The following is a 12,093-nucleotide window of genomic DNA, read 5'->3' as shown; positions in this document are numbered from 1 at the left end:
GTTGCCTCTGTGGAGATCGTGTGAGTGTTCTTGATTATGAAGTCGGTTAAAGGAGATGCAGAAGTTAAGGAGAGCTTGAGCAGCCAAAAAATCTAGTGAAAAACAGTTTGTTAATTATCAACAGTGAACACTAATTAGAACTTTAATATACAAAGATGGAAGTTAATAGTATTTTTAGTTATGGTACAATAATAAAAACTTATCAACCCATGAAGCCGAAGCCTACACAACATGGATGATAAAGATTAAAGAAAAATAATACTCACTCCGTCCTATTGATAATAACGATAATAAAAATGAGGTGTAATTAAATTAAGTTTATATTGTAAAATAAATGCTATTATTGGACTAGGTAATCAATGAGAAAGAAGAAAAAGAAAAATGAGTAACAAATTAACAAATAAGTCATGGGTAAAATATCATATAACAAATAAGGTTCGTGTAACGTAATTTACAAAAGTTATGTGAAAACTATATATATTTACAGGACTTATTATAATCAATTTGCTCCTCTGATATATTCTCATTTTAAAGAATTAAACGCACTGTTATGATTAATATAATTATAATAATTTGAAGCATATATCCACCCACAATAAAATTAGTTTTCATGTTATAAGGTATACCTTCCTAATTTCGTTTCAAAATTTTAGTGAGGCCCACTGCAGAACCCCAATAATGAATTTAAATTGAAATTGAGTAATAAAAAATAAATATATACCCTAATATGGAATGAACCTAGTTAATAACCATATAATTAAATTAAAACATACAAAATTGAAATTGAAGAAAAAAAAATATATGCAAAAAAAATACTGAAAAATTGGAAGTAAGACACCAAATGTGGTCTCCCTCTATTTTTTTTCTTCTCAAAATCAAGAACATTTAGGCAATAAAAAAAAAAAAAATTAAAACTAACGACTTACCTCATTAATACCTAAGCACTCCTCATTTCTGCCCCTTGCGTGTCTGTGATCCCCAAATCGGCGAGAACTTGAACTATTCCGGTCACAATAGGCGCCACGCGCAGATCGTCGGCGACGACGAAAAACAACGGACTGATTACGAAAGCTCCGCCGTCGCCGTCGGCTAAACATTCCCCAACGCGTATTTCTCTGCTCAACATTTTCCCACATTCACACTTAGCTACATCAGAATACATGCTGATATTAACGCAAGCATATTTCGAACATTCCACGTCTGAGCAAAGGAAGTATTTGCGCGGCGCGGCGGCGGCGGCGGTGACATCAATCGCTAGCTTACGGCACTCGGCTCGAAACGAGCTTCCCGGATTCAGAAGCATATCCTTAGCGCCTCGCACGCGGAAATGGGCGACGTCGAGATCGGCGACGCCTTTGCGCAGCGTGTTGAGGCTTCCGACGGCGGGCGCTTGTTCGTCGCCGAAGTGTTCGCGAAGAATCGCGACGGCTTTTCCTAATGGCAGCGCGAGGAAGCTTAGCAAGACGTCGATGAAATCGCTGCCGGCTTCCGCGAATAGGACCTTGGTTTTGTCTCTGTTGAGCATGAATTTTAGAGAGAGGTTAGACATTGTGTGAGGTGTGGGAGAGAAGATTGAAAGTGTGTGTGTGTGTGTGTGTGTGTGTGTGATATGTTTGGATTTGAATCGATGGAGATGATGGTTTGGTGTTTATGAGGGAAACGAAAGAGAATTGCAGTGACCTTTCAACTACTTAATTTTTTTTTAATCAGATTCCTCTTTTGGTTGCGATTCCCACCCTTCATGATCACCTCTGGTCTTCTTAAAAACATGCGATAGAGTGAATGACACAGATTTTAAGAAATGTTAAATGATACTCCCTCTGTTCCACGAAGCTTGATCACTTTCTTTTCGACACGAATTTTAAGGAGCTAGTATTTAGTGTGTTAATTGTAGAGGTGAAAAAATAAAAAGGTGAATAAAGGGAAAAAACTTTTGCTATATAAGAAAAATGATCAAGATGGAACAATCGAAAAAAAAATATTGATCAAGTTTCGCGAGACAGAGGGAGTATTGTATTGTGAGTGGCAAATATGTCTCATTTTATAAACGATTATGTTAGATGTTAGAGTGTATTTTGGTGGGCCATGATGATTTTTTGTGAATAAGTACGAGAAGAATGGATAAAAATAGGGGTGGGAAGATAGGGTTCGGGTATAGGGTACTCGATTACCCGACCCGAAAAAATCGGGTATTGGGTACCCTATACCCGAAAAATTAGGGGTCGTGGTCGGGTTCAGGTATTTAGGGTGCTAAAAAATTGGGTATCGGGTATGCCCGAAATACCCGATTTTTTAATTAATAAATTTTAGATTATTTAATTAAATTTAATTTAAAAATCTGTAAAATTTTGAATTGAAATTCAATTTTAATTTAAAATTTTAGACTTGGGAGTTGAGATTTGTGCTTGTTGATTTTTGATTTGATGTTATATATTATTTGTTAATACAGGGATTTAAAAACTTATACAATTATATAGAGGCTGAAAATAGGGGCTACATTTTTGAAAAAAATTAAAAGAAAATAGGGTATTTCAGGTACCCTAATACCAAATTAAGCCAAATCAGGTAACCTAATACCCGCTTTTCACAGTTTGACTTGAAAGATGCAATTTTGACCGGGTAATTTAGGGTACCCGAATACTCGACTCGGGTATTAGGGTACCCGATTTTTTTTTTCGGGTTCAGAGTCGGGTATAGGGTTTTGGTTTTATTCGGGATCGGGTACCCGATTTTTTCGGATAGGGTACCTGATCCCGACCCGATTCCCAGCCCTAATTGTGACGGGATAATATTCAAAAATGAAAAATGCATGTTTTTGTGAGACAATTCAAAATGATAAAATATGCATATTTTTAAGAGAAAGGTGGACTAATATTAAAAATTACAACTTTTAATTTGAAATTAATTTAAAAATTAAGTGACAATTTTAAAAGACTCATGCATATTTACAAAGTGAATGCATAGGAATTATGAAAGATTTTTTTAAAAAAAATGTAAACATTCATTAATTAAATATATATGATTAATAAAAAATATTTTTAATATATTTTTGCATGGAATATTTATTACTCCCTCCGTCCCAATATTCAAGTCTCCTATTCCTTTTTTAGCCGTCCCAATATTCAAGTCTCATTTCCTTTTTTGGCATAAATTACAATACAATTAGTTCAATTAATTAGGTATTCTCTCTCTCTTTCTAACTTTAATCTCACTCTCTCTCTCTCACTCTATTTCCCAAATCTGCCACTCTCTCTCTCTCTCTCTCTCTCTTCGCCTCTTCTCTCTCTCGGACACCTCACCACCACCGTTCCTCTTCTCTCCCGGTGACCGCAGCGACAAGGCCCCTGCCTCGCCGCTCGTTCTCCGGCGACCAGGACTCTGCCCTTTCCTGGCGTCGGCGAGGCGCCGCCGCCTCCTATCTCTCCACCGCCTCAACCCTCTGCATCCACCGCCTTCGCCTATGATCTCCTCCGGCTCCACCGACTCCCTCTCCCAGACACATCCGCGCAGCCAATCGCCGCCCGTTTTTCTAGCGGCGGCGTTGCCCTCTACAAAAGGCGAAATGCACCGACTCCAACGCCAACGCCTTCGCCGCCTCCACCATCCTCCAGCGCCGCCTTCTACCGCCTGCACCGCGGCAGATCTGCTCGAATAATTAGGGTATTTCTGAGCTTGATTTCGGTATTTCGTTGTCCTGGTACTCTGTATCATAGCTTGAGTAATTAGGGTTTGGCTCTCTGCCCATGGTGGTGTCTGCGTCGGATTGAGAGGTTCGGAGGAGGGAACGGGGCAGCGCCGAACTCCCTGGTCCCTCAGCGGCGACTCGCCAACCCCTCAGCGGCGGCGGCGGATTCCAGATGGAGGAGGAAGTTTTGGGGCTGAACTTGCATGTTTCAATTTTGGGAAGGAAGGTTGAACATGATTTAAGAGAGGGAGTTAGGGATCGATTGAGTGTATGTGTGGGGAACGGAGTCACGGCCAACAGCCGGTGGCTGAAACAGCCGGCGAACAGCAGCGGCAGTCACGTACAGAGAGAGAGAGAGAGAGAGGAGCAGAGACTTGATTAGTCATTTTAATTAAGAAATAAAATAACATTAATTAAAGCACTAATTATGTGGTCCCTATTACTTTTACATCTACTTTACCTCTCCTAAATATCCGTGCCCAAAACAAAGGAGACTTCATTATTGGGACGGAGGGAGTATTTAACAAATTGAAATACAGCTTTCCTTCAATATATAATACTTAGATGGATTAGTTGTGGCATCTATAATTTTAATAAATAAATAGTTGGTACAAACATATAAATGCAAATAAAGTCCGAGATTTTGGTATTTTCAATAATAATAATAAGTCAAGGATTACACTTTTTCCCAAAGTATGTTTGTCTTGTTTATAATGACGGGGTTTTGTTGACGTGACGACGACATGTCACTTACGCCAAATAATAATAATAATAATAATATAACTAAATTGCATTGTGAAAATTTCCCTACATAACAATAATAATAATAATAACTAAATCGTATTGTGAAATTTGGCTCACATGAGTTAGATCCATATTTTTCTATCTAATCATGCAAACTCTAATGTTCAACTGTTATTTAGATCTACATCTATTGTATTTTATCATCCATACTTTTACTATATGCTGCCACAGATATTTATTTCTCCTAAATCAAAACTTATCACTTCACCAACTTCACCAACCAAAAGTTTCCAAAAGACTGATATTTATTCAATAAAAATAAAATATAAAATAAAATCAATATATCTTCAATCTTTTTTAGTACTCCCTCCGTCCCAAACGAAATGTCTCATTTCTTTTAGGCACGGAGATTAAGAAATGTGTATAAAGTAAATAAAGTGGGTTGATGGAAATTATTTAAATATTAAGTATAGAGAGAGAGTGTATTGCCAAAAAAGGAAACATGACATTTCGTTTGGGACAACCTAAAAAAGAAGACAGACATTTTGTTTGGGACGGAGAGAGTAGTATTTTATTTTATTTTATTTTTTCAAGTGTCACGACTCACGATAACGCTTTCTCCCCAATACCGTTTATAATAGGCAAGAATATACTAGCCTTTTCCCGCCGCGAAATTTCTCCGTAACCACCACCACCACCCCACCCCACCCCCTAAACCCACCACCACCCACCCCCGCGCTTTTTAACTTTCTTCTGCTTTTTTAATGGCCGTCTGCACAAATCACACTGATTATCGTTTCAATCAAGCAGGAAGCTAAAATTTTCAAACCCTAATTTTTTTTATCTTCGTCATTACTCTGCTTTTTCCAATTGCAAAATGAAGCTCCGCTCTCATGGCGATGGCGCTTCTTCTTCCAAAGGTACTTTTTTATTTTTATTTTTGCGGTTTTCTGATTTTTAGGTTGAATTTTTCTGTTTGTGGAATTGTTATGTTTGTTACTGTTTCTTGACTTTGAGAAGTGAAATTTGTGCAGGGAAAGCGAAATTGAAGTACGGAGACAGTTCTGATGCGGAAGATTATGGAGCGGCGTCATCCGATTCTGATTTTAATGTGCTGAGTGGTGATGAAGGTGCGTAATTGACCGCGTGTGATGTTTCAGTTGAGATTGGGGTATTGACAGACTAAATGTGCTGTTTTGTGCGTGTGTCCTTGTGCTTCTCTTTGAAGCCGTAACATTGTTTGGTGATCCTCGGTTCAATATGGTGATAAATAGTTTGCGGAGAAAGAGATTATCATGCTATTTTTAATTTTATCTGTTTGTTTATGCTGGGTACACAGCATTGTGAAAAGGAAAATCGTAGCATGTTCTTGCCAGAGACTTCCAGTGCAGTTTTTCTCTCTTTTACTTTTGTAAACTTAATTTTTCGCGAGCCATTCCCAATTTATTTCTGAAATCATTCATGCCTTACGAACAATTGTTGTTTTGCAATGATGTCTGCATCCAGGCATTAGTTGCATACTTGAACTTGGCTATTGAAATCTTGTGCTGGCTTGGGTAATTGATTATGGTTGTCTACCTTCTTTTTGCTAAATGTGGTGTATCAATTGGTAATTCCCTTTTTCCATCAATCTAACTGTCCTAATAGTCGTCTAGGTGAAATTCAATTTTGTTACTCTACTGTCTCTCTTCTCCCCCTTCACCCCAACCACATATATGGAGGAGTCACTGACTTTTCATCTTGAGTTTAGGTGAAGATCTGCTTGATGTACTTGCATACAGCGCGGAGGTTTTCAATTTGAATTATGTTAGTGATGAAGATGGTGTCCCGAAAAGGAGGAAAAAGAACTCCTACGGAAAAAGGGGAAGTCAGAGTAGTAAAAAAGCTGAGGAAGAAGAGAGTGAGAGAGGCACCGGTGCACATATTGAGACTGTTATTGGCATCGATCCAGGGAAAATTGAATTTGCTGGTGGCATAGCTGAGAAATCTTGTAGGAAAAAGAAGGGTAGGAAGAAAAAAGATAGGCCTATATTAATGTGGGAAGTATTAGAACAAGAAAATGATAGATGGATTGAAGAGAATTTACAAATAGATATGGACTTGATAAATCAGAATGAGATAGTGATGGAAACTGTTGAGCCTTCAGATGACTTGATAATACCACTACTAAGATACCAGAAGGAGTGGTTAGCTTGGGCTTTGAAGCAAGAGGAATCTACTGCCCGAGGTGGCATACTTGCAGACGAAATGGGAATGGGCAAGACTCTCCAGGCAATAGCGCTCGTTCTATTCAAAAGAAGTTTCTCATCAGGAATTCCCGATCCTGCTTTACCCTCATCTTCAATCAGTTCCTCAAGGGAGTTACCACCGATAAAGGGTACACTTGTTATATGTCCCTTGGTCGCTGTGATGCAGTGGGTTAGAGAGATTGATCGGTTCACTTCCAAGGGAAGTACCAAGGTTCTTGTGTATCATGGTGCCAACCGAGCAAAATATCTTTATCAGCTTTCAGATTATGATTTTGTTATAACAACATATGCAATTGTTGAGGCAGAATTCAGAAAATATGTGTTGCCTCCTAAAGACAAATGCCAGTATTGTGGAAAATTGTTTTATGAGCATAAGTTGAAAATTCACTTGAAATATATGTGCGGTCCTGGTGCTGTTCGGACGATTAAGCAGGCAAAGCAGCAAAGAAAGGAACTAAAGTGCAAGAAAACGCCGGATCTTGAGGTTCATACAAGTGAGATAAAAAAAGGGAATAAAAATGGCAATGGTCGCAAGGAAATGGAAAATGATGATTCAATTGAGAGTTCAGATGTGACTGGCCTAACATCTTCCAAGGGAAAATCTATTTTGCATTGTGCAGCTTGGGAACGCATTGTATTGGATGAGGTAACTCTCATATTTTGACCTTTTCATATGAATCTATACTCTATTTTCTTTGAAAGACTGATGATTATGCTTGCCTGCTGATGGTGGATATTTATACCACTTTTTTTGCACGTAACAGATTATTTATCTATTTTGTTGAAAAGATCTGATAATCCATTTATACAATTTTGTGAACCAGCGATATTCATAGATTCATACTAAGAGAAAATTACTTCCTTGTAGACTAACTATTTTTTCTGCCACAGGCTCATTGTATTAAAGAAAGACGTAGCAATACAACTAGAGCTGTTCTTGCTCTACAATCTAAATATAAATGGGCTTTAAGTGGTACTCCCCTTCAGAATCGTGTGGGCGAGCTCTACTCCCTTGTAAGTTATGGTTGAAGAGTGGCATCCTCTAACTTATTGCACAATACTAACAGGTTTGAAATTCCTTTCAGATTCGCTTTCTACAGATAGTACCTTTCTCGTATTATTTCTGCAAGGATTGCGATTGCCGTACTCTTGATTACAGGTATGGTACGACTCTGGTAGAGATATCCAACATCAGTGATCTGCTTTTGTTTCCTTTAGCTTATCTTTATATTTTAAATCCAATTGTGTCCAGCAGTTTAAATATCTGAACCTTTTGTGTGTTACAGTTCAGCAGAATGCCCGGGTTGTGAGCATAAAAATGTTCGGCACTTCTGCTGGTGGAATAGAGTAAGTTAAATTAATACTATCAACACTTCTGTATTTCCTGAAAATTTTGTACTTAGGCATATCGTATTGACCAGAAACTTTTTCATTCTTTCAGTATGTTTCCACGCCAATACAAGATTCTGGCCGGAAGGGGGGGCGGTAGAGGTGCTATGATTTTGTTAAAGCACAAAATCTTGAAAAGCTTAGTGTTAAGGCGTACAAAAAAGGGCAGAGCAGCTGATCTTGCACTACCTCCTAGAATTGTATGATTTTCATGTTAAACAATTTGAATTTATTATTGAATTGTTTCAGTATTGTCATATATCTTAAGTGTTCTCTGCTCTGTTTCAGGTTACCTTGAGAAGAGATTCTCTCGATATTGTGGAAGAAGACTATTATACAGCACTCTACAATGAAAGTCAAGCACAGTTTAATACGTATGCCATCTAAATTCACCGTCTATCATTTTGAGGTTTTGATGTATGGACTAATGTTTTTCATGATATATCCCATGACCCATATACTTTGTAGTATTGATACGGAGTTTAGTTTCATTTGCTTGAAGTAGTCAAGAGGCCTATCATCTGCTAATTTAATGCGTGCTCACCTAGCTCCTCAAAGTTTTTGCTGGTGTAGCTAGCTTTATCGATTACATTTCCCTTTGTATCTAGGATCAGGTCACATGCTATTCCGATTGTTGTGGTTATCAGTTGTAGATTTTTGTTTCCTGCACTTGACTATATTGTTTGAAGTCAGTAATATCAAACTGTTCATTGCACAAAAGTTTACCCCCTCCAAGAATGTTAATGAAGGTTAACTTTTGTCATACCATATTCTTGTCTTATTGGCAGATATGTCGATGCAGGAACGTTGATGAATAACTATGCCCACATATTTGACCTACTGACACGCCTTCGTCAGGTTATTGTTGGATCAGCCTTGTACTAAGATTTTGGTTCATTTCATGTTCAACATATGTATATATTATGTATATATTGTTCAAGACTTCAAAAACAATATAAGCAGGATTTGTCATCTAATTTTAGCATGTCTGAATTTCTATAAATAAATGCCTGTAATCAAGGTTAGTCTAGTGAACTATTTTATCTTTTAAAGATTGCTCGAGGTAACAAATGATGATTTAAATGACAAATTTGGAGAAGACATGTGGAAGACAACATATAAAGAAAATGGGATAGCGTCAAACTGATCCAGTATAACATAAATTTTGTGATTATTACATACAATTAAGTGCATTTGCAACATGGATCTTTTTATGGCTCCCCAACTCCATCCATATCTCAATCTTCTGATCTTTAACTCAGCCAACTAAAATGCAGGCAGTTGATCATCCCTACCTTGTGGAATATTCTCTTACTGCAATGGAAAGAAAGGGCAAAACCGTTGATACTAGAAGTGATGCAAAATGTGGTTTGTGTAATGACACCGAAGAAGACACTGTGGTGAGTTCAGTACAATTAGTTGTAATTATTGGTATCCCTAAGCTATGAAGATACTGGTAGAAAATTCAACTGTACAGTCTGTACATTATTTGCAGTTCTATATCCTCACTTTCAGAATGTTCTTCATTTTCATTTGCCTTAGCATCCACATCTTTAGCTCAAACATATCTACTGAGATACTTACATATGTATCTATGTACCTAGGACTTATGATGCTAATTGGTTTTTCATTTTGCATGGGTTATTACTTTTTTCATTTTTTATTTTTCTGTGTTTTGAAAGTCTGCTGATTACTCATGTGGCACAACAGGTTACATCATGTGGGCATACCTTCTGCAAGCCCTGTTTGATTGATTTTAGTGCTAGCATGGGACAAAACTCGTGCCCTACTTGTTCAAAGCCACTTACTGTTGATTTCACCTCCAACAAAGATGGGAAAGAACAGAGGTCAAAAACAACCATTAAAGGATTCAGAGCATCAAGTATTTTGAATAGAATCCAACTTCATGATTTTCAGACAAGTACAAAAATTGATGCCTTGGTATGTGAATTTTAAATATCTCCTCACCCGTTCAATGTGAAAAAAGGAAATAAGATAATTTGATTTTGCTATAAAAATTATGATACATGCATCACCATTTTGCAGTGTTCCTATATTTTAGCTTTTGGTTTAGGTTAAATATTTTTTTTTAGATCTCAATTTATTAAGTATTGATAGTGCTCTAGCCTAGAGCAGCTGTTTACTGTGTCAAGAGGTTCTGTTTTTATTGTGTCCAATTAGAGTTCTGTAGTTTTCTTGGTATATACTGCAGTTTAGATTTTAGATGAATCTGTTGCATCTGCTCAGTTGTGAGTTTACTTTACTACAGAGGGAAGAAATTCGATTTATGGTTGAAAGGGATGGCTCTGCCAAGGCAATTGTCTTCAGCCAGTTCTCGTCTTTCCTGGATCTCATTCACTATTCCCTTCAAAAGGTAAGTTGGTTTTGCACTTGTGAAAAATTTTGTCGAATGTTTTTGTGTTTATTATAATAAAGGAAAACCGTGTAACAGTTATTTTTTCTTTTTTGGTAGTCTGGAGTGCACTGTGTCCAGTTAGATGGGTCCATGTCCATGGGAGCTAGAGATGCTGCTATCAAAAAATTTACTGAGGATCCTAGTTGCAGAATATTTTTAATGAGCTTAAAAGCAGGGGGTGTTGCTCTCAATCTCACAGCAGCGTCACATGTAAGAATTTCATTTTCTGTGATCCGATTTGATTACAATTTAATCATTGTTAACTCTTATATTAACGAAAGGTGATTATATCAGCAGTGCTGTGAGTATAAACTATAAAGTAATTATGCTATTGCCACTTCTTGGATCTCTAGTGCCCTTTAATATTGACTTCCTTGTAACATGCCTGAATTAAATTCGCATAATTTGATGTTTACTAAATGTGTGTGATACTGATATATTTGGTGATAAGTTAATAAATGACTCATTTTGATGTCACTAGGTTTTCTTGATGGATCCGTGGTGGAATCCTGCTGTGGAGCGGCAAGCGCAAGATAGAATACATCGAATAGGCCAATACAAACCAATCCGGTATGTTAAATGAGTTGTGCATTCCTGACAATTCTCATATCGTATAATAAGTAATGTACACGTGTTTGCATGTAAGTCTTACATTGGTTCTAATCGGCTATTCCCATTTATTCTTTTCAAGGATTGTAAGGTTTATTATTGAAAACACCGTTGAGGAAAGGATTTTAAAGTTGCAGGACAAGAAGGAATTAGTATTCGAGGGGTAAGTTGATTTGATTTGTTCGGATTACTTCGTCGTTTCATGATACTACCTATATTATTCATAACCGAGTTACTTTGAATGCAGCACGGTGGGCGGGTGTTCGGAGGCTCTGGCAAAATTAACAGAAGCTGATCTGAGATTCCTGTTTGTGACCTAAGTTGCAGCAGTCTGCTGGAAAATTGTAGGATTTTGTCGTGTCGAATGTCGATTGGTTAGTGTTTCTTTTTGATTAACAAATTGCTAAAACTAGTCTGGTATTTTTGGCTCCTTTTGGCAAAGAAAGCTCACTAACTGTATCAGTTCAATAGACTTTTGATGATATAAGGCATTGATATGTTAAATAGATGTGTTACAGTTTTTGGCATCTTAGTGAAGCTGCAAGAAAGGTTCTCCTAATTTTGGGTGTTTTTTTTTTGGTTTATTTGATTTGGTTTACTGTTTTTGAAACCAAACTGAATAAACTATTTTTTTTCTAATTGAATCGAATCCAATAACTGATTTTTTTTTTTTTAATTTTAATTTAATGAACCAAATTGAATGTATGGTTTGGTTTTTGGCTAGTTTTGGATTAAGTTTTCTGGGGGAAAAAATTAATCGTTATATTTATTTGATTTGTTTGTTTCCTAACGTCTCTTAATGGTATCATGCAGCTAATTTATTCTATTTTCTATTTTGAAAAGCAAACCGAAAATTGAAATTCGTTAAATTTTACTTATGATTTAGTATATTTTAATTTTAACTGCAAATTAATAGGGACATAATTATATGTGGGTGAGATTCGTGAGAATTGAGGATCTCATCGATTGCGTTTATGCAGAGAAAAGGAGAGGGGACAAGG

General features: G+C 37.0%; 1 protein-coding gene across 1 annotated transcript; it reads left to right on the top strand.

The window, feature by feature from the left end:
• The first annotated feature begins 5,099 nt into the window (after nucleotides 1-5,099).
• Nucleotides 5,100-11,651, top strand: LOC131009362 (DNA repair protein RAD16-like). The gene is given in 17 exon segments (XM_057936656.1): nucleotides 5,100-5,349; nucleotides 5,464-5,559; nucleotides 6,180-7,324; nucleotides 7,570-7,692; nucleotides 7,764-7,837; nucleotides 7,965-8,025; nucleotides 8,120-8,137; nucleotides 8,139-8,267; nucleotides 8,356-8,441; nucleotides 8,856-8,925; nucleotides 9,345-9,467; nucleotides 9,778-10,008; nucleotides 10,337-10,441; nucleotides 10,541-10,693; nucleotides 10,965-11,053; nucleotides 11,175-11,255; nucleotides 11,340-11,651. Coding segments are annotated over 17 exon segments (2,700 nt in total). The 5' UTR covers nucleotides 5,100-5,306; the 3' UTR covers nucleotides 11,413-11,651.
• The last annotated feature ends 442 nt before the right edge of the window (nucleotides 11,652-12,093 follow it).

The sequence above is a fragment of the Salvia miltiorrhiza genome, chromosome 2 (genome assembly GCF_028751815.1).
Source record: "Salvia miltiorrhiza cultivar Shanhuang (shh) chromosome 2, IMPLAD_Smil_shh, whole genome shotgun sequence".
Taxonomy (NCBI): Eukaryota; Viridiplantae; Streptophyta; class Magnoliopsida; order Lamiales; family Lamiaceae; genus Salvia; species Salvia miltiorrhiza.
Note: the sequence above shows the minus strand (reverse complement) of the source record. Positions and strands in the feature narration are given on the sequence as shown.